This window comes from Drosophila montana, unplaced genomic scaffold (genome assembly GCF_035044405.1).
Source record: "Drosophila montana isolate Dmon_TW-CO22-7 unplaced genomic scaffold, ASM3504440v1 contig_1505_1, whole genome shotgun sequence".
NCBI classification, from domain to species: Eukaryota; Metazoa; Arthropoda; class Insecta; order Diptera; family Drosophilidae; genus Drosophila; species Drosophila montana.
This window is the reverse complement of record NW_026996452.1, coordinates 2,321,848-2,343,382: the sequence shown is the minus strand read 5'-3', so window position 1 is coordinate 2,343,382 and position 21,535 is coordinate 2,321,848. Positions and strand designations below refer to the sequence as shown.

General features: G+C 39.0%; 6 protein-coding genes and 1 long non-coding RNA gene across 13 annotated transcripts; 3 read left to right on the top strand and 4 right to left on the bottom strand.

Annotated features, from left to right (window-relative positions):
• Positions 1–1,184: 1,184 nt before the first annotated feature.
• On the bottom strand, positions 1,185–3,614 carry LOC135438917 (thiamine transporter 1). 2 transcript variants are annotated; one of them, XM_064697480.1, is made up of 6 exons: positions 3,471–3,614; positions 2,721–3,002; positions 2,348–2,649; positions 1,961–2,289; positions 1,654–1,895; positions 1,185–1,595 (listed from the first exon to the last, which is right to left on the bottom strand). In XM_064697480.1, the coding sequence occupies exons 2-6, from the start codon at positions 2,930–2,932 to the stop codon at positions 1,358–1,360; spliced, it is 1,323 nt and encodes a 440-aa protein (XP_064553550.1). In that variant the 5' UTR covers positions 2,933–3,002; positions 3,471–3,614; the 3' UTR covers positions 1,185–1,357. The 2 variants fall into 2 exon arrangements, with proteins under 2 accessions (XP_064553550.1, XP_064553558.1); XM_064697488.1 differs by having other exon boundaries at positions 2,721–3,045; positions 3,471–3,566.
• On the top strand, positions 2,183–6,221 carry LOC135438987 (uncharacterized). Its single transcript, XR_010437963.1, has 3 exons — positions 2,183–2,304; positions 4,277–4,556; positions 5,647–6,221. It is a non-coding gene; the product is annotated as an uncharacterized LOC135438987 (long non-coding RNA).
• Positions 4,290–7,065, bottom strand: LOC135438903 (thiamine transporter 1). 2 transcript variants are annotated; one of them, XM_064697468.1, is made up of 6 exons: positions 6,879–7,065; positions 6,201–6,643; positions 6,056–6,138; positions 5,268–5,569; positions 4,608–5,205; positions 4,290–4,554 (listed from the first exon to the last, which is right to left on the bottom strand). In XM_064697468.1, the coding sequence occupies exons 2-6, from the start codon at positions 6,324–6,326 to the stop codon at positions 4,290–4,292; spliced, it is 1,374 nt and encodes a 457-aa protein (XP_064553538.1). In that variant the 5' UTR covers positions 6,327–6,643; positions 6,879–7,065. The 2 variants fall into 2 exon arrangements, with proteins under 2 accessions (XP_064553538.1, XP_064553531.1); XM_064697461.1 differs by lacking the exon at positions 6,879–7,065 and having other exon boundaries at positions 6,201–6,773.
• A 134-nt stretch (positions 7,066–7,199) lies between these two features.
• On the bottom strand, positions 7,200–13,135 carry SelR (methionine sulfoxide reductase SelR). Of its 5 annotated transcripts, none has more exons than XM_064697555.1 (4): positions 12,976–13,135; positions 10,577–10,759; positions 10,336–10,500; positions 7,200–7,836 (listed from the first exon to the last, which is right to left on the bottom strand). In XM_064697555.1, exons 2-4 carry the CDS (start codon positions 10,686–10,688, stop codon positions 7,601–7,603), a joined length of 513 nt encoding a protein of 170 aa, XP_064553625.1. In that variant the 5' UTR covers positions 10,689–10,759; positions 12,976–13,135; the 3' UTR covers positions 7,200–7,600. The 5 variants fall into 5 exon arrangements, with proteins under 5 accessions (XP_064553625.1, XP_064553592.1, XP_064553600.1 ...); XM_064697522.1 differs by lacking the exon at positions 12,976–13,135 and adding an exon at positions 12,325–12,577; XM_064697530.1 differs by lacking the exon at positions 12,976–13,135 and adding an exon at positions 12,325–12,559 and having other exon boundaries at positions 7,200–7,803.
• Positions 13,136–13,222: 87 nt separating this feature from the next.
• Tsp86D (Tetraspanin 86D) lies at positions 13,223–15,277 on the top strand. The gene is made up of 3 exons (XM_064697510.1): positions 13,223–13,913; positions 13,978–14,148; positions 14,216–15,277. The coding sequence occupies exons 1-3, from the start codon at positions 13,532–13,534 to the stop codon at positions 14,536–14,538; spliced, it is 876 nt and encodes a 291-aa protein (XP_064553580.1). The 5' UTR covers positions 13,223–13,531; the 3' UTR covers positions 14,539–15,277.
• A 455-nt stretch (positions 15,278–15,732) lies between these two features.
• Positions 15,733–17,296, bottom strand: Fdh (alcohol dehydrogenase class-3 Fdh). The gene is made up of 4 exons (XM_064697499.1): positions 17,147–17,296; positions 16,994–17,083; positions 16,467–16,928; positions 15,733–16,405 (listed from the first exon to the last, which is right to left on the bottom strand). Exons 1-4 carry the CDS (start codon positions 17,165–17,167, stop codon positions 15,839–15,841), a joined length of 1,140 nt encoding a protein of 379 aa, XP_064553569.1. The 5' UTR covers positions 17,168–17,296; the 3' UTR covers positions 15,733–15,838.
• Positions 17,297–18,013: 717 nt separating this feature from the next.
• LOC135435313 (uncharacterized) lies at positions 18,014–20,959 on the top strand. Its single transcript, XM_064692307.1, has 3 exons — positions 18,014–18,266; positions 18,340–18,895; positions 18,967–20,959. Exons 1-3 carry the CDS (start codon positions 18,132–18,134, stop codon positions 19,539–19,541), a joined length of 1,266 nt encoding a protein of 421 aa, XP_064548377.1. The 5' UTR covers positions 18,014–18,131; the 3' UTR covers positions 19,542–20,959.
• The last annotated feature ends 576 nt before the right edge of the window (positions 20,960–21,535 follow it).

Here is a 21,535-nt window from a genome sequence, read left to right as displayed (position 1 = left end):
GCACACATTTGTGTGTGTGTGTGTGTGTGTGTAGAGCTCGAAATTCAGAAATGCCAAAAACTTCAAATTTGGTCAAATTTGCATCGGGCAGGCAGGCAGGCAACCAACACGCACACAAACGCATAAATGCTTCCATCCATATAGAAAAGTGTGTAAGTATGTGTGCTTGGCAGGCCCAAAAAGTTATTATGCACACATGCCAACGTTCAGGTACCCTTACCCTTACACCATGCATGGAAAATAGGAGATTTGCACATGAACAGGCCAAACCCTTTAATAATGTCACACAACTGCTTACTCGAAAGAGTGTGCGTGTGCACAAGTAGCAAGTCGAAAAAATTGAACATTTTCAATGTTTGGTCTTTTCTTAAATTATTCGACAAGCCGACGAAGCATTACCCTTGCAGAAATACGACTTATTTTTTTTTTAATTTTAAGCAAAATTGGTCCCCACAGTTAACAAAAAAATTAAAATATAATATATAAATATATCATTTAGGTCATTTAAGTTTTTAATGAATATAAATATATCAGATTCTTCTCATTATGCCTGACTGGACGAAGAAATACATGATAGAGCATTTGAATGTGTGTGCCTTTTGCCACCACAGGCACAAAGGGCACACAATTGAAGAAAAAATCTCTGGCTCGCGACAAACGCCGCGATCTACTTGTGCGCACACCCACACAACACAAACATATGTATGTATGTTTGTAGATCTCGGGGTTTTTGAGAAGCTATGCAGGGAGAAGGAGATGCACACAAGTGCGCAAAGCAATAAGTGTGAGCGAGGGGCGCTCTGCACACGCATATACACATATGTATGTTTTGGGCTGAAAAGATACATATATTACAAAACAGCATCAGCCGCAGCAACGTTGTGCGCTGAGCGGGATGCGGCTTCATACTGAACGTTCGGCTGTTGAGGCCGGCGTTCGGCTGCCACTCTCAGCAGTCTTACTTTGTCTGGTCACACTAAAATGGTCGCGGTCACCCATGGGGCTCAGTCGTTGACGATTTATCGGTATCCGATTATTTTGACATTTGACAAGTCTATGCATTGTATGGTTAGTGATACAACGAACAAAGTGGAATTTATAAATTTGTAAACACTACGAATTATATAAATATAAGATATTTAATGGATTTCAATCTTAATATATATAATCGAGAAACACATTACTTGAACACATAATTGTATATATTTTTCTTTGACATGTAACATTATTTGCTTATATTATCGTAAGTATTTACATAAAAATTATTTTTTAACATACGACCAAAAACTCACTACTCCACTACCAATAAAATATTGTAATTGGGCCTTTTCAATTTTGCCCATATATTGAGTTTTCTTTAGCTTTTCGCGCATGTCAAAGCATATTGAACGATAATGGCTATGAAATACACAGTGCCTATCACAATATAATAAAAAGCATAGACGGTAAACTGCTCAAATGTGGTCAGATAAAGTCCTCCACTCTCAGAGACGACCACGAGAGTGAGGGAAGTTTGTAGGATGAGGGCAATGAGTGTGTTAATGCCAAAGATCAAGGCGAAACTATCCTCAACCAGACTTCTGGCCAGTTCGGCGCTGCAATATAATAGATTATTTGCAGAAATAGGCTGAAACGAAAAAAATCCGTATTTACCTGGCCACTGTGATGGTAAACCCGAATAACGCCCCAAACAACACATAACCCAGATATGACAAATATATATTGGTTGTCCAGGATGCCAGCAAAATGCAGCCACCCTCAAGAACCGAGAGCACAGCTAATAATAACAGGCTGGAGCGCGTTTTTAAACGGCCAGCATGCAAATAGCCTGCCATTAAAGAGAAGAGAGCAGCAAGTGCTGTTAAGGCGGCATCCACGCCCCCATTCCAGACAATCTACAGAAGATTACAATTACGATTACAATCAGCTGATAACGCGATTAGAGTGTGGGTTAGCTCACCGTGGGTTCGTTCTCAAACGACTTCCAAACGACTTGCATGTAGGTTGTGACTTGCAGATAGCCGGCCAGGCTAATGGCATACCAGAGGCTCCACTGTAGGACCATGGGATTCGTGTAGGCGCTGTGAAAGTGCGCCCACAGGAGCTGAATCGGCTGGACACGATCCTTGCTGGCAACTGACAGTTCAGGCGCATCCTTGGCATCCTTGGCCGGCTCAATATTATCAACAGGTGTATTTCCGGCGGCACTCGCTCTGACTTTCTGATGGAAATACAAGCTCTTCTCAACTCTGGGCAATCCAATGGCCCACAGCAGGGCCAATACTTGCGCTGTGTGTGGGAAAAGTAGGTATAATAATAGTTATATAGTCATCTAAGGCATACGAACAGCCAACAGATATGTACATCAGCTGCATATAGTTCATCCAATTAAAGCTGATGAGCAGCTGGGCGGACAAGCCGGCCACCAGCTTGCCGACAAACATGGCCGCTCTGGTATGGGAGGTAACACGGGGATAATACTTTTTGTCGACCTTGGCATATATATAGGAATAGTATGCCACTTCGGTGGCCTGATAAAAGCCATAAAACACCTCGACAATTTGCAGGCCCAACAACGTTGTCGTCCATATCAGTACACTCCAAACAATAATTCCAGTTAATGCGTTCGCAATAATCATTGGCTTGTATCTGTTAAGGGCATGAATAGTAAATTTAACCGTGTGTCTGTGTGAGTGTGTGTGTGAGTGTGTTACGATTACCTGAGAAAATCGGTGATCAGAAAGACAACAATCAATAAAGCGAGATATGAGTAGGTGCCAATGGGATAGACAGCCCGATTCACCTGATCCTGTGTCACATTGTACCACTGGCCCAGCAGTATTTCGGCATGGTAGGGCTCCGAGGGACGCAGCTCGCGCAAAAATCCAAACACGCAGAGCACACCTGATATTTGCAGCCAAGACAACTCCATCGCTAACCCAACGTCTGCCTTCTAATCGACGGCTGGGCCTGACGGAACTGACAGCTCTGACTAGCTCGAGCTAGTCATGTATTGCATACAAATAATTAAAATAATTGCACATACTTTTATGGGGTTATAAGTTGAACAATAAGTACATAGTTTCTTATTTCTATTTGGTTGTAATCAGTTAACAGATTAGCGTAGACGTTGGCGGGATGCGAAAATTTTCCCAAATCGCTGGCACGATTTTTCGCATTCTACTTGCTAAAATTCACACAGTTTAAATCAATGCATTAGTTAAAAATAAACTTGAGGCGCCGTGCAAGCAATTTAATAAGTTTCACTTATTAAAAACAGCAACTGCGGCTTTTTTCTACCTGCTATAAAAAGCAATGATATGCCGAAGGTTAATTGCGCCTATTAACTAAGCGAACAACGTATTAAAGGATTTAGCAAATGATATAGATAATAGATAATATCCAAGCATTACAACAGAGTGTATAGGAATATAATAAATATTGCCCATTTAAAATAATTAATTGCACACCTCTTAACTCTTTGTCGCGTTCAAAGTGCTTCTCGGATCGCAATCGGAGACAAACTAAGTTTCTGGTTTGGCAAATAATGTGTAGATACTTGTTCGACGTGTTTACCAATAAGACATAAAAAAAAATAGTTTTAATCCCACGTAGAGTACCCATAAAATTACAACTTTCCGATTAGTCTGCGAACACACCTCGGCAATGTGTTCTAAATATTAGTATGCACAAATAATTAGAAATGTAAATACAAACCATTAATAGACTTGCTGATATTAACTGATATTAACAGGTTTTTTTTTCCGGGCCAAGTGTTTTTCCTAAATTGTTTTCAACTTATTTAGCGGCCATAATTAGGATGTTGCATGATTCCATCTGCAAAGTTTTTCATACAATTTGTTTGTCGTTTATACACTTTAATTAAACATTAAACATCTGTTAAAATGAGACAATAAAAACACAAAATAAGTACTACAACGAATGTCATTTACAATCATTGATTGAAAATTTGTGCTTCTCAGAGGAACATATTTATTTCTATCTAAGTGGTAGAGCTTATTAAAGAGAACTATTAAGTACAAAATGCTCAGATGCGGTAATGATTTAAAACTGACTCACACTGAAAATTTAACTTCGCAGAAAATACAATTTTGAATAGTAAGAAAAACGAAATAAAATGATGATGATGGAGCCCGTATAAGGCACGATCATTAAGATCCATTTAATCTATTGATTAAACTTCTTGTGGGACTGCGAGCAATTTAAATTGATCAAAAATTAAAATATGTTAACTAATTTCAATTTTCTGCTTAAGCCACTGCCAAGATCTAATCTATAATTTCGGTTTTTTCCTGGACTTGCTGCGCTCCGCGATACCATAGATGCTCTACGATGACGGATATAAAATATATGATGGCGACAGCTATGAAATAAAAAGCATAGACCGTGTATTGGCCCACAGCGTCGAGCTCAAAGCCCGTCTCGGAGACGACAATAATGGTGAGCAACGACTGGAAGACCAAAGCCAGCAGCGTGTTGATGCCAAAGACCAGGCCAAAGCTGTCCTCCTGCAGATTACGTGCCACCTCAGCGCTGTAAGTAAATGGATTTAATTTAAATCATAAGCTTGGAAGCAGCACATATACCTGGCCACAGTAATGGTAAAGCCGTACAGTGCGCCAAAGATAACAAAGCCCACATAGGACCAATAGATATCATGGGTCCAGCAGCAGATCAAGACGCTGCCACCTTCCAGCGCTGATAGCACTGATAACACAAGCAAACTGGTACGCGGCCTTAAACGACCGCTGTGCAGATATCCCGCGGCCAGAGCACTTAGCGCCGCCAAGGCGGTAAGCACGGCGTCGACAGCACCGTTCCATGCAATCTGTGGCTCGGGCTCGATAACCTTCCACAGCACCTGCATATAGTAGGTGACCTGCAGATAGCCAGCAAGGCCAATGGCATACCACAGGCTCCATTGCACCACTCGCGGACTTGTGTAGGCATTGTAAAAGTGCTGCCACAGCAGCCGCATGGGATTGTACTGGACCTGCTGTCCGGCGGTCTGTTGGCTGGCCACATCAGGTTCGCCAGATTCCGACTGCGGTTCCAGCTGCAGTTGCAGCTGGTTTGTCTGTGGAGCTTCAGGCGTGGCCTCCCTTAGATATACTTCGCGATGGAAGTACAAGCTCTTGTCCACTTTGGGCAGTCCGAACGCCCACAGCATGGCCAGAATTTGTGCTGTTAAATTATGAAAAAAGATTAGCTGAATAATCTGGTATATGGTTAGGTAGTCTATTTACTGGCTAGCGTTATGTAGTTGAGCTGCTTGTAGTTCATCAGCTCCAGATTTATCATCAGCTGCGATGTAATGCCCGAGATTAGCTTGCCGGCAAACATGGCAGCACGTGTGTGAGAGGTAACGCGCGGATAATACTTTTTGTCCACCTTGGCATAGATGTACGTATAGTAGGCCACCTCGGCGGCCATGTAAGTGCCATAGAAGAATTCCAATATTTGCAATGACAGCAAACTGGTTGTCCAAATCAGCATGCTCCAGATGATCACGCCAGCGGCGCCAATTGTAATTATGAGAGGTTTATATCTGCAATGGAAAGGAGAAAAGAGATTTTAGGTGAACAAATTTACTCAGCAAATAAATACAAGTTTATTTTTATATAGAATAACCGCCAATATTGGAGACGGATAAAATAAACATTACATGCTCCACATATTGATTTCCCATATGATTTCATATACGATAAAAATCTCATTGGAAATCTTATTGGAATGCGATCTTCAGATATGATAAAAATCTTGTTGGAATACTATACTATATTAGGATATATACGATATGTATATACATTTTTCTTATTTCCAATATATCCATTTAAAAGCTTCACTGAAGCAGAAATCTTTTAAAGTTCAAATATTTTTCGTTAGCATCAACAGTTATTGGAAGCTATATGGATAAGCTTTAATGATATAGCCGCTAAGAGTAAATAAATAATACCGATTATTGCGATTTGTCTGCAAAGGTATCAAGTTGCGGTCTTTTTGTTTTATTTCATTGCAAGTATGGCAAACTTACCGCAGAAAATCCGTAATAAGAAAAACAAAAACCAATTGAACCAGATGCGAATAGGTGCCCACTGGATAAACATCTTGTGTTAGCTTTAATAGAGAAACGATTTAATGAGGGATAATTTGAAAAACTTGCCAATACGCCAACTCACCTGTTGTTCCGTTATGTTGCGCCATGGGCCCAGAAGATATTCCGTGACATAGGGCTCAGAGGGTCGGATCTCGCGTACAAAGCCAAATACGCACAGAAGGCATGAGATTTTTAGCCATTCCTTCATCTTGTAACCGTTTCACGTAACGTAACGTAACGCAACGCAACGCAACGCTATGAAACTTCACGTGTCGTAACACGTATGATGCGAAGATATGGTTGATATTTTAATGAACTACATCAGCAGTTCTCTACGCTTGTTTACGGACTTGCAGTTTTTGTTTTTGCATGCTTTTCAACTTGTTTAATTTTAGAAACTCGAAGTGCGCTTCTTGGAAACGGACCTGCAGACAAAGCAGGCGTTTAATCTAATCGTTGGGTTGGTTTATTGGGTGGCTGCTTGGATGTCATTATCTGGCATTAATGCCAACACACTGATTGCTCCTATATACAATTGTTAGATAATTGAAAATTTATAAGTTACAAAACGCGTCGCACGTTGCGCTCACTTTGACGTTCGGCGACCAATTTGCCGGCTTGCGATACACGGCATACAACATTTTGAATGTCAGAGACGCAGAGATATACAAGCATATACATATGTATGTATGTATATAGGTTTGAGTGTTTGCAAACAGTTGTTGGTCAGGCTGAATATGGGATACCCTACACCACTTACAATTTCACACAAGGCATGGGGATCGTGAACATTTCTGCTTTGCACGCTTGTTATCGACTCTACTGTTGATTTAATTGATTTAAAAGCCGCCTGCAACAACAACAATAGCAACAACAACGCGAATTCACTTCAATTTATTTGATTTATTGTTGTCAACACAAAATGTATTTGTTTTTCATGGCGAAGACAGTTGTTACATCACAATTGAATTGCATATGCAACAGCTGTGCTCAGCACTTGGTTGGCAACGCGATGCGAAAACAGCTGTTTGCATCTCATCTGTGATTGGCGCCAACCCAGAACAAAAACAACCACTGATAATTATATGCAATTGATGTTTGTATATTGTAAAAAATACACGTTTATTAGCGCACACATTTTAAAATTGTTTATGTGTGTGTGTGTGAGTGTGAGTGTTACAAAGTATTTGTGTGTACGCATATGTATAACAAAGTAAAAGAGAAACGTTTAGCTATTTACACAAACAGACGGAGTAAGTAATATAGTTTTTTTTTTGTTTTTTGTGAACAATTTGTATGAACAGCTGCCCATTCATCAAATGATATCAATAGACTATGCTAAGAATTATTGGCCACATTTACGGAAAGTTAGAAAATACGTGTAAAAACTCTTAACAGCAACATTGAGGTTAGACTCTTTCGCACATGCTTCGTATTCGTTGATTGTTTCATCCCAGTCGTTTCTCCCAGGCATCTTCTCTCTTACTGCTGCGCAATAGGCGTGCCCTGGGGGCTTAATGCTTGCGCCGACGTCGTTGACGTCAATGACGTTTGCTCCGATTGGACAAACTCAATGGACGCCGAGTTGATGCAGTAGCGCTTGCGTGTGGGCTTGGGTCCATCCTCGAACACGTGTCCCATGTGGGCGTTGCAGCGGGCGCAGCGTACCTCGGTGCGTATGCGTTCTGGATGTGCAATTAGTAGTAAAATATTGCCCCCTTTTTAATTTGTATTTTGCAATTGTGAGATTAATTGGGTACGTTCGTTCAATTTTTTGTTTTTGTTTTTGCATAGATCGAGTTACGTTTTCATTGTTGTTGGTTTGTTTTTACAATCATTGATATTTGCATTTCATTGAAATTGTTCAGATTAAGAACGATTTATTAAAGAATTAAATAGATTACAAAATAAATAACAAAAATAGGGGATGTGAAAAGCAGAGAAAGAGAGAGACAGTGAGAGATCGAGTGAGTGAGAGTAAGATGGTGTAATATGCAAGAGCGTACACGTAAAATAAGAGAGTTGATGCAAGCAATAAGAGAAACAGAAAAAGTAACGGAAAAATGTAATTGTGCAGAGACAGCGAAACAGATGACAATGTTGTAGTGCAAGTGCATCAAAGAGAGACGAATAGCGAAAGAAGGAGTAGAGCGAAAAACAACAGTGGACGGCGTCGATTGAAAAATGAAATGTAGCGTATAAAGAATTGAAAAATCAAAATAAATAGTTTTTTTTTTTTGCAAATGATTTAGTTTAGATGTACATTTTAATTTATGAATTGTATAAATAGTTTTTAAAAATTTATTGTTAATAAGCCATTTAATGCGTCAGGTGTTTGGGATTACAGTTTAACAATGATTTTGAATGTTTTGAGTGAGTGTGTGTGTGTGTTTTGTTAGCAAAACAAACCCCCAAAGAACGTTTACAGGCGGTACATTAAGTATTGGTATAGTTTTTTGTTTTTGTTTTTTTTTTCGAAGCGAGTTAAAAAAAAGAGAAATAGAAAAATATACGAAAAATACACATTATTCAGTTTGTTGGACAATATATGGATCGGCTACGATAGTCTTGCAATGTAGTACAACAAATATAATTATAATATGAATAAAAAGCAACCAAAATAAATAGAAATCAAACGTGAAGCCAAACAAAATTACCAAAAATATGTAAAAAAAAAAATAAAGATATCAAAAGAAACAAAGCGATGCGACCAACTCTTTAAGCCAGCTTTAGTACACAGATACACAGATAATATAAATATATATACTGTATATAATATACATGTAGTAAATGACTCCTAACCCAAAAATATGTAGAATAAAGAGCGCTGCTGTTATGATTCTTGGCGACAAACTAAATTGATGAAGAAGCTGTGCGTGCTTTATGTATTAGATTTTGATGGAAGTTTTGAATACTCGAGTTATATTGAAACCGTAATTAAAAGTGAGTTAAAGAAAATACGAACTAAAACAAAAGCCTGTTCCCTTAACATAAATGGAATTTCCGTTATATTGGGTTCTCAACACAAATCTCACACACTGAGTGTAATCGGCGCTATAAACATATCAACAATATATCATGAGTATTTTTGCATATGTAAATAAGGTTCTATAATATTTTTTTTTATATATATGTATATATATATATATATATATGCATGTACTATATGTACTTTAAATTAACATATAATTTATCTTTCTGTATAGAATCTCATTGTTAACAACATGAATAAACGAAAACATTATTTTTTGGACGATGTCGTCGTCGCTGCTGTTGTTCTTTTCAAAAAATCAATCGACGCCGAGTTGATGCAGAAGCGCCGATGCTTCGGTGGGGGTCCATCATCGAACACATGGCCCATGTGGGCCGAGCACTTGGAGCAGCGTACCTCGGTGCGTACCATCCCTAACGTTTTTGAAATGACTACTGTTTTTTTAATCATATATTAAGCATGTCAATTTTTGTGGTTGGTTTTTTTTTTTTTTGATTGTGTTGTTGTGTTGCAGCAAATAACGAAATTTCAAAATTTTATTTTTGGGAAATTTGAAAATGTTATTGTTTTTTTTTTTTTTTTGTATTTTTCGGTTTTGGTTAGCAAAAAAGATGTGGATAAAAGAATAATACTCAATTAGGTAAGTTTTGATTTTTCTGTTCAGAATTGGATAAGTTGCACATTCATCAAACAGGACAATTTCACAAATAACGGCACAAACAGTTTGCACTTAAGCGGCCCAACAACTACAGTGAACACATGGCTCTCAAATGGCTATAACACACGTATACATATGTATGCATTTTGTACATTTTTTTTTTTTTTAAATAACAGTAACAAAACAAACATATAAGGACAATACAATAATCCAGTTCTTTTCAACACTTGCGCTGGATATGGATATTGAAGTTAAGGTGTTGGAAAACGTTTCCATACAATTTTTTTAAACTTTTAAAACTTAAAACGAGCTTTTAGCAGTCTCTGCAACTGAACAAATTTCTCTAATCTATCTATACATTTTTTTTTTATTATTGTATATAGATTTCTTATGTATAGATCTATAGGATGCTCAACTTGAACTTAATTTTAATTTGCAAAGCGAAAAACAAATAAAATAAAAACTGTACAAACTAAAATCTCAAATGCAAAACTTTTGCTAAAACATCTAAAAGTGCTGAACGCCTCTAAGATAAATTGATTTGCACTATAGATACAGCGCACATACCTGGTATACTGGCATCGCGATGCAGTGTGACTTTGCCCTTATCGAGCACATCGTTGAATGCTGGCCAGCCGCAGCCCGAATCGTATTTGGTATCCGAACTGAACAGATCCTGATGACAGACAATGCATTGGTATACGCCCTTCTCGTAGTGCTTGTTGTAACAACCTGAAATATTCGGATTGAGAATAGATTGGTTGGGTGCCTTTTACGTAATTAAGTTCAACTTTATTAAAGAGCCCACCTGTGAAGGGGCGCTCGGTGCCCGCCTCTTGTGTAACCTGATACTGCAGCGGCGTTAGACGTTTGCGCAGTTCCTCCTTGTTTACGGTAATCTTTTCGCTTTTATTCTCCATGTTGGCTTTGGGTCCGCTGGAATTTGTCGTCTTGCCGTCGTTGCTGTTGTCACCGTTGCCCTGACGTGAATCTGCAATTTAAGCCGACTTTGTATAGTTAAGCTTGCGGTTAACATTTGCATACTTTTCTTTCCTCTGCTTTGTTTCGCAACAATTGAGCAATTGCTATCAGCTTACCAGAAAAATGCATGTTATAGCTAGTAAGTATTTCATGTGTTTAAATGGATAGATTCTAAGTAGGTTGCACTAAGAAATCAACTATCGCAATTTAAAGCTTCCATTTAAATTTCTACACAAAGGTACAAAATCAACTAAATAATAAAATCATTGTAGTCTATTAGCTATGCAATGTTTTCTCGTTTGTTCAATCATCTTTACTGTTACGCTGTCTTCTCTTAAATATCGCCTTTCTTTGCGATTTTCATGTTAATGTTTAGCGGTTTTAATTTTTTTATAAAATACAAATACAAAAACTATGGATTCTATGGATTCTTTTTGATTTCATCTTCACGATCGGTTTTTTTTTAATTTTTAAGCCAAGTTTTCTATTGGGAATTGGATATATGTACCTAATTCGTTAAGCTGTAAAGTTTTTAATCCCTGCCTTCTTTATTCCATAAGAAAGTTTAACGAATGCATGATAGGACAAGTGATACCGGAGTACCTTTTATTAGCTTTCGACTATAACCCATAATTAAACATTTGTGAAAATCATCATCGTTACTTTAAGTATTCTTTCAGTTATAATACAACATTATTTATTAGCTAGCCCCAAGTTATCAGTAGGTTTGCCGACACTTAAGGTGCCCATAAATTATAAAAACTGCAAGCTCTTAGCCAACAAACGATAAGAACGCGAGGTGGGGCTGTTATCAGCAATGATTTGCATTAAGTAATCGTGAAAAAATAACATTAAAAACAAAAGAAAATCAAAAATGCAAGAAGCCAAAACCCAGCCACGCAATTTGTATACAAAATATGCATTAACAAGGTATAAACAAAATGCCCGCAACCATCGCCACTTTACAAGAAGTGGAAAATGGAAATTGAAGGTGTAAACAGATTTGTTAGGTCTTTGGAAACTGCAGCGCTACAAATTGAGCGAAGAAACGCATAGGTTAAAAATAATTTTATACTGCCGCACTTAAATTAAGTGGCGCCCAATATAAACAAAAAGCAAAAAAAAAAAACACGATGCACGAAATGGGGGAAAATTGGGGCCGGTTTTTTGTTGTTGTACATTTGAAAAAAAGCCACTGAAGTGTGTCGCGCACAATAAAAAACGATGAATTCATTTTGAAAATGAAAAAAAAATCAACCAATTTCGAACCGTTGATCGAATAACATGAATCACTGTGCGTCTAAAAATAGCAAATTGACAGCAATAAAGTGCGCAAAGTATTAATGCCAACTATTTGAACTAGAAAATTGAACCGTAATGGGAAATTCGCCAATAATTGTGCATAGAAAAATCAATTCAATCGTATTGGGGGTAGCTCTAACAATTAATTCACATTCGCTGTGCTATTGCGGGCCCATTTTGAAATGGCGAGCTAATAAAGCCGTCATTATCTGTACCCGGGACACGCCCACCCGCCTAAACACCCCACCCCACACCTCGATCTGTCGTACTCACCCGCAAAGGCACGCACGTATGGAAGTGCAGAGACAGCGATGGCTCCCGTTTTCAATTGAATCAAGTTGCACCTGTACTTGTTAGCAATAAGTGCGAAATTTCGTGCCCACAGTGCGTGGCGAGAAAGTGAAAACATTTTTCGAGCGCCTCAAATTGACAACGGAACGTACGTATAACGGCAACGGTGCGACTGCAGTTTGCACTTGGCACTGATGGGTTATTCAATCACATGCGAAATGAGGCAAACCAACAACTGCGAAAAGTCAATGTTTTGCCCGTGAGTGTTTCTCTTTATACGCCCACACACTCAAACTAAACCAAATATATGCAATTTTTCTCACTTCCGTATTTTATTTTGGCATTCTATTTCTCCGCATCTTTGTATGCGCGTGTGTGTGTGCACACAGCCACGGAGAGAAAGCGCATTAGAGAGAAAGCCTCAGATGCACACGGTTGCTAAAAAAAAAAAAATCTAAACACAAAACTATCTGGCCTATAGAATTTTGTATAATCAAAGCCTCGGCCACACTAATTTTCCAATAAAAATTCCTAATACGCCAGACGCAAGGCAAACTGAATTCAAGCACACACACATGTATACACCTAGTGTCCTTGAAGGGGGCGCTGCGGCTATGCCAGAAAAACGCTCACCTGCAAATATATAATTTGGTGCTGTTGCTTACAGCGCTATTTTTGGCTTTTGTTTATAATTTTTTAGCTGTCCTACGCAACGTTTATATTACGAACATCGAACACAACTGCAACGTTTTCGCAGCGAAGGAAAATGAAAAACTAAAAAGCTACAAACAGCTGCCTGTAAAAATAAGCAACGTTGCCGGACTGATTGCCTAAGCAGCTGTTGTAATGCGTTGCCAACGATGCCAATTTTGATTTAGTTAGTCTGGCAACGTCGTAAACATTGTTTAGCTGGACTGGCTGGTAGCTAAAGAGTTGCAAATTAAAATTTGTTTGTTATTGTAAAAAAAAAGAAGTGTGTGCTTAATTAAACACAGAAGGTCTTCCCGGATGAGAATAAGATACAATGTGAAAACAGGAATTTCATAAGCTACTAGCACATATCACGCGTAAAGAGGGCGTCAACAAAGGGCAAGAGTTTAAAGAAGAAGAAACTAGAAAACATTCAACGCTTTGCAAATTGTTTATTACTCATTAGTAATAGTTGTGATAACTAAACCAAAACACTGCCATGAGTAACCACAGATATCATCACGGCGGCGGCAGCTATATGCATCCGCGAATGTCGTATCCACATCATTTTACATATGTTTCCAGCTGTGTAAAATATCTTATCTTTCTTCTAAACTTTTTGTTTTGGCTATTTGGTGGGCTGCTTTTATCTATCGGCGTCTACGCGTTTATGGATAAGCTGAAGGAGGGCATTGGTTGGGTTCGGCTGGAAACCGTTTATGATGTGATCTTCAATATATCTTTAGTCATGATCATAGCGGGCATAGTCATATTTGTGGTCAGCTTTGCTGGTTGCCTGGGCGCACTGCGTGAAAATACGTGCCTGTTGAAGTTCTACTCCATGTGCTTGCTGGTCTTCTTTCTCATGGAAATGGCGATTGGTGGGCGTGAATTTCGAGCAGCAGCATTTAACATTTGACTAATTTAATTTGTATTTGCTTTCAGCTATAATTTGCTTTGTGTTCCCACAAAACATGAACGCTTTCCTGGAGTTCCAGTTCACCGATAAGATTATTCACTCGTACCGCGATGACTCCGATTTGCAGAACTTTATAGACTTTGCACAGCAGGAGTTCAAGTGCTGTGGTCTGAGCAATGCTGGCTATCAGGATTGGAGTGAGTAGACGTTTAGAATACAATTGTTAAACTGACCATGGCAAATACATATATCTTTACTCTGCAGGCAAAAATGAATACTTCAATTGCTCTTCCCCTTCAGTGGAGAAGTGCGGTGTGCCCTACAGCTGTTGCATCAATGCCACGGACATCAGCTCGGGTCTAGTCAATATTATGTGCGGCTATGGCGTGCAGGAACACTCTGTGGCAGCAGCCAGTAAACGCATATGGACCAGCGGTTGCATTGAAATTGTCCGCGTCTGGGCGGAACGTAATCTGTATGTGATCGCAGGCGTTGCACTGGGCATTGCGTTCCTGCAGCTGTTTGTCATTTACTTGGCCAAGACTTTGGAGGGCCAAATCGATATGCAGAAGTCGCGCTGGTCGTGAGTGCCATAGCACCCGGTTTTTTACGGGTATCCATTTGATGATTTCTACTACTACGACACCCAAATGTAAGCAAACGACGGCGAAGCAGTCGGCCAGGCCGTTCCCTGTCGCTACCGCCAATCACGTCTTCGTATAGTTAATCTGGTCCGTGCAATGCTCAAATATTTTTCACAATTCTATCTAAAAGTATTAACAATAAGCTATTAGAAGTCAACGGCTGTTGCTTATGACTTTGCATTTCGAATTCTCTTGCCTTTTGCGAAATTCTTTGTTTCCAAATGTTGTGCAAATGCCTCAATATTATACTATGAATAATAGCCCTCATATCTCATATATGTATACCCATAGTTATAGAAATTATTTTATTTTACCATGAGCATTGTCCATTTAATGCATGTTTGTATTGTAAGTATTCTAAAGGCTTTTTTGACCATAGACAAAATTGTAATTGTAATTACAAATAAATTAAATCGATGTATTAAAATTTTAAAATTTAAAAATGCAATATCATGATGTTCTTGTTAGCATAAAATTAAAAGACATTATGTACATAGGTATTAAGAGAAGCGTATGCATTTATATTTGTTATTTAATCTACAATTGAGCACAATTCCACATTGCATGCGCATTTATTGCAGTACCCAACACAGTATGTAGTAATAGCAATATACCTTATTGTAGTACATCACACGAATATATTCAAAATATCGAACAAATATATATGTATAGAAATTACAGATTTTAAGACTTCCAATTAACGTCGTCTTAAGGTGTGGTATATGTTTAGCTTGGACAAAGAGCCTATAGTTATTTTCTATGGAATATTTTGGCACAAATCTTAAGGGACTTCATAAAACTTTTGCCCATCTTTAAAGATTTTAAACATTAACTATTTAAAATATTTAAGTAATTCCGATGAGAGCCAATAACTGACATAAATTTGTAAAATAATATATACTATATTATTGCAAATACATCTATTCAAATGCATATGTATGAATTATTCCTTTTAAAAAGAGCAATAATGCTAAAATGATAAGTAATATTGGCCCATGCCTCAACGCTCATTCCAGAAAAATAAGATTACTTGTTTTGTGCAAAGGTCAACAGATAAGCTGTCGTCTTTTTTATACGAGTACTATTTGCAGCATAGATTACAACCACGCATGGAGCCAGAAGTTTATCAGTAATATGTATTGTGTGCACTGGGGTAATCATATTTATTATTTAATACATTTGCTCGGCATGTACATGCATTAAAAAATTATATAAAAATATTTACGTTCACATGTTGGGCGTGTTAGTACTTAATTATGCTACGAATGCTCTCGCCATTATGCATTAGATCGAATGCTTCGTTGATTTTGGCCAATGGCATCTCGTGCGTTATGAACTCATCCACAAGGAGATCCTTCTTTAAGTAGGCCTCCACAAGTTTAGGTACATCCGAAACCGAACGCCAGCCACCAAAAGCAGATCCCTTCCACACACGGCCTACGACCAATTGGAATGGTCGTGTGGAAATCTCCTGTCCAGCAGCAGCCACACCTATGACCACTGATGTGCCCCAGCCCTTGTGGGTGGCCTCGAGAGCAACGCGCATTGTATTTACATTGCCAATGCATTCAAAGGTGTAATCAAAGCCACCATCGGTCAGATCAATCAAATAGTTTTGAATTGGACCCTTGTCAGCGACTTCCTTGGGGTTCACAAAGTCTGTGAAGCCGAAGCGCTTGGCTAATTCGAATTTGGAGGGATTGATGTCAATGCCATAGATCTTGCCAGCTCCAGCCTTCTTGCAGCCCAGTCCAACGGCCAAGCCAACGGCACCCAGTCCCCAAACGGCGCAAGTACTGCCGGGTTCCACCTGTGTGCAGCGATAAAATGCTCATTGCTTGAGGTGAATAATTCAGTTAATGCTGCCTTACCTTGGCAGTATTGAGGGCAGCGCCGTAGCCAGTGGAAATTCCACAGCCCAGAAGGCACACCTTGTCCAGGGGCGCAGTCTCATTGACTTTGGTCAGCGAAATATCAGCGACAACGGTGTATTCCGAAAATGTGGAAGTGCCCATGAAATGGAATAGTTGTTTGCCCTTGCACGTGAAGCGCGATGTACCATCGGGCATAACTCCAGCGCCCTGTGTGAGGCGAATTTTCTGACAGAGATTGGTTTTACCGCTCAAACAGAACTTGCAATCATTGCATTGAGGAATGTACAGCGCGATGACATGATCGCCGGCCTTGAAATTGGTCACGCCCTCACCGACGCTCTCCACAATGCCGGCGCCCTCGTGGCCCAGCACGGAAGGAAACAAACCTTCGGGATCGGCGCCGCTCAACGTAAATGAATCCGTGTGGCACACACCTGTTGCCGTAATCTTTATGCGTACCTACGAAATATGTACACATACGGGCTGAAAAATTGTAAAAATTGCACTATCATTGTTCGACATACTTCATGGGCCTTTGGGGGAGCCACTTCGATATCTTCAATAACAAGTGGCTTCTTAGCCTCCCAGGCGACAGCAGCTTTGCAGTTGATTACCTAAGTAAAAATTCACACTTGAGATTGTTGTTGTAGTTAATCAATTATTGTACATATACAGACCTTGCCTTCAGTAGCGGACATCTTGTTGCTATCTTAATTATGGAAAATAACGGCAGCGACTGGATCTAGCAAACGCAGAATAGCGAATGATAGAGATGTGCGAAGCCGGCTGCTATTTCCTGTTGCTCAGATGACTGGTCTTCTCTTTCTTTTTTTTCGCCCATTGTGAACTTATAATTTGTGGACCATGTGATTACCACAAGAGCAGAAATTAAGATGGTTCCTGCCATTTCTTAAGAAAAATAGCGCTTCTGCAATTCTTTTAGGCGATTTCTTACAATTTTCTTTCGATTAATCGATATTTCGTGACTTTTGGCGCCATTTTAATGAGCCCAAAATAAATGGAACATAACTTAATATAACCAATGTTTGGTTTTTTAAAGGTTCACTTTAAGCATTATTAAAATTTAAGATATCACATGTTTCATTGGCTTTCAACAATTTTTTTTCTATATTTTTATTAACATGTGGCAACTTTTGATGGGGAAATTTGAACATGGAATGAGGTGAATTTCTAAAATACCAAATGCAAAAATACTGTCACATAAAACGGTTTTATTTAAATTCAATTAGTTGAATGTTTTTGTACATATTAGATCATCTATGCGATCAATGTATTAAATGGTTTCTATTTCAAATAACGTTGCACAGTCAATTGTTAAAAATTTATTCAAATGCATTGTTTTTAAGTAACAGCTGTTTGATTGCATTTTTAAACAAGGTGCTGCGCATGCGTCAATTGGGTGTAAACATTATCCGCCCAACCTAAAAGGCGGCAACGTCAAGGAACGCAAAATCAGCACAAGGACAACGAAATTCAACGAAAAATCAATAATTACATAGCTACCGAGACGGACAGCCGGAAGTGCATTTTGTATGCTAGTTAAAACAACTGCAGCACAGAGAAAGCAACTCGCTTTACTCCTTGGCTTCGAGAAAACGAAATGAAGATTTGTGTGTAAACGAATAGAATATAGAGAATAAAATGGTCGGCAAGGGCGCGATGAGCGCGGAAGTGTCAACAAAGGAACGCCCCGTTTTCATACCGCCACGTAAACGACAACAAAACAAAGCCGAGGCCAAAAAGCAAAACTATGTCGATCACATTGTCAATGTGCAGGTAACAATTGCAATTTATAATACAACAATCGATTAGGTTTGTGGATCTTGAAATTTGGTTAACATATTTGTAGCAAAACCGACCAAAGCTCTCCCCCTCGAATCCGGGCCTCGAAGAGGAGCTGCTCAAATCGAAATTGATAATCAAAAATAAACAGCCACTGCCGCAGCTGCCGGGGGAGCCTGGCTGCGCCCAGGACACCATCGCCAGCACCAACTCGGCCAGTTCCACACAGCATAGCAATAAGTCGACACGTTCGGCCAACAATCTGAATGAGTTGCAGAACTTCGAGTCCGTTTCACAGGGCACCAAGTCAACATCACAGCGCCATGAGAGCAGCACGGTTACGCCCAGCAGCTGCTGCTACTCGGAGAGCAGCCTGGATGCCAAGCTGAGCAAGTCGCAGGACTGCCTCAGTCTGAGCAATCGCTCGTCGTCGAAGAAGCGCGTTAACATACGCACCTCCGACTTGCCACATGCGCGCAGCGGCGGTCGTGCCTCGCCAGATATAGCCAACTATGAGGATCTGGAGTCGGGCGAAACAAGTGTGCTGAATACCTATGATCAGAGCCTGGAGCGTTATCAGGCACGCAAGACGCTCGAGGGCAGCAACTACTTGACCATGACAGGTGGGTCTGAACAATGGCTTTGCTTTGCCACCTGGCACACAATTTTGTATTGTCTTCCACATTTTACGCAGGCACCATTAAAAGAGGTCGCAAGAAGGGTCAGTCCATCGATCTGCAGATAAACATCAGTCGCGAGGAACTGGAACAGCTGAATGCCCACGCCATGGCCAGTGAGTCGCACAAGGGGCACAATCTCTGCTGCACCTGCAGCTGCGGCGTTGGACTTCACATATTTCTCATCTCGCTGATCTGCTTGCCATTTGTTGCGCTCGTCTCGGCCATCTACTCGTTCTACATTGGCACTCTGACCTGGTATAATATCTTTAACTACTATTGCGAGGAGAAGTCGTATGTACACAAGATATTCGTCACGCCCATACTCTTTCTGGCCTATCCACTTGCCATAGTCCTTTGCACCTTTGGCCTGGGCTTGTACTCGGGCTTCCGACAGCTGAGCCTGCAATATAGCAGCTGGGTGAATGATATAACCGATATTGAAAAGGGCTTTTACGGTTGGCTTTGTGGCTTCCTACACATGCCCGACTGCAGCCCCTACGAGGTGGTTATCCTAACCGATATATGCGTTGCGCCACAGGATCCGCAGCGCCTGCACATAAACAAGCCCAGGCAGGAGTTGTCCATGTAAGAAAAACAAACCAGAAAACAACAAAAACAAAAAAAAATCCAAATTTAATTAGCAAAAGCAGCGCGAACCGTCGCAGCCAATTAAAGTAGTGCTGGGATGCAGCCATAAATCAAATTGAATTCCATCTAGTCTGGGTTTAGCCCCTCCCCCCCTTTAACTTATCTGGCATTATTTATGATTTTCATATGTGTACAACAATATAAAATATAATCCCGAGCACTACAGGCGCATCATATCGAAATAATTTTGTGACGGTTTCGATTTTCGACCATATGTGTGATAAACCCAATTAGATTCATAAACCCAATTAGAATCATAAATATCTGCTATGAGTACAGCCAAACAAAAGTTTCCTTTTCGGCCAAATTTGTTCCTTTCATAGCCTACATATTGAGTCTAGATATTGGGTTACTTTTCATCTATATACTCAAATAGCCGTTGAATGTTCAAAATTAGCTGGTTATTTGAAATTCTTCTTTTTTTTAGTTGGTTTCCTTTTCCAATTCTTAGCACAAGGCCAAATTTTAAAAGAACACAATATACAAATATACTCCAGAGACACGGATTGCATTTAATGATTATGCATTTAAATATTTATAAACCAAAGTAAAGGCAAACTTTTTCTAAATTCTAAGCAAACAACTTTTTTTAGCTTTAAGTATCAAAAAACAGCCAATACTAGAGGCTATATATATATATATATGTATACAAAATATGCGATATATGCAAATGTTTTTAAATAGAAATTCTACAATTTAAGAGATATACTTAACAACCGGAAAGCCAGCGCTAAAGATGATATACCCTGCCACACACATATTTATTAAATATCTCCCATGAGTCGTGAACGATCTTGGATCTTTAAGTAAAGTTAAGTTTTTTTATATATAAATATTTTAAGTGCAATGATTTGTGTATTTATTGAGTCTGGTTAAGATATATGCATTTATGTATAAACCAAACAAGTTTTTCCTAAGAACAACAATTTAGTTCTCGACTGATCGTTCCTATGACACAGATATATGCTATAGGGAATCGATCTAGCCGATTTTGCAACAAACACTGCTTGCCGAAAAAAAAAAATATAAAACAGATTTAGACCAAAACCGAAAGATTGGTATGCATTAAAACGGTGTCTTGATCGTGAATATATATACGTACATACTGAAATACTAAATGACAACATTATAATACCCTAAGCGGGAAATCGGAAGAGCGCATGCATGCATTTAAATATTACAACTACGAAATTAGTTCGAGAAATAAAGCAAACAAAACTATAATGCATAAAGGTTTATAATCAATTCTATTTTATGGAGTTGTGGGTCAAAGCAAAAACAAATGTTAACGTTGCGGTCGGGCAATGCCGACAGCGCAATACTCTGTTAACAACAGGGCAAACATGGTCGGTGCTTGGTTTTTCGGTTTGAACTAAATTCCTGTCTTTATATACACGTCCTTCTCGTAAAACTGGCTTTTCACATTCTTGAAGCCAGCTTTTGGCTCAAACTGTAAACGAAACAATTTAATTATTACTTTAGATTCTATTTATCCACCTCTAAATAAATATTATAAAAAAAAGACTTTTATACACTTAACGTACACGTAAATACACGAGTTTATATTGCAAGTTCAAGATTCAAATATAGATGAACGAACTTAAAATGTGCCAAACCAATATACCCTTCTCCCTAAGCTAAGTATATCAAACATACACACATATGTATACATACTTATGTGTACCTTAGTGTATATGCATGGTAGTTGGAGGGAGATGGGCATAGAGAAGCCGGCACTTTCCAACACAGACGCAAAAGAAATGTAAACAAGCAAAGCAAATTGAATGCAAAAACAGCTGTTTGCAAGAAGACATTTAAAAGAAAAAGCATAAACCATGTGATTTTAAGTGCATATACTATAAACTATAGATGTTGAGTGCAAATACCACAAACAAAATATTAAAGACCCAAATTAATTGATAATAAACATATCTG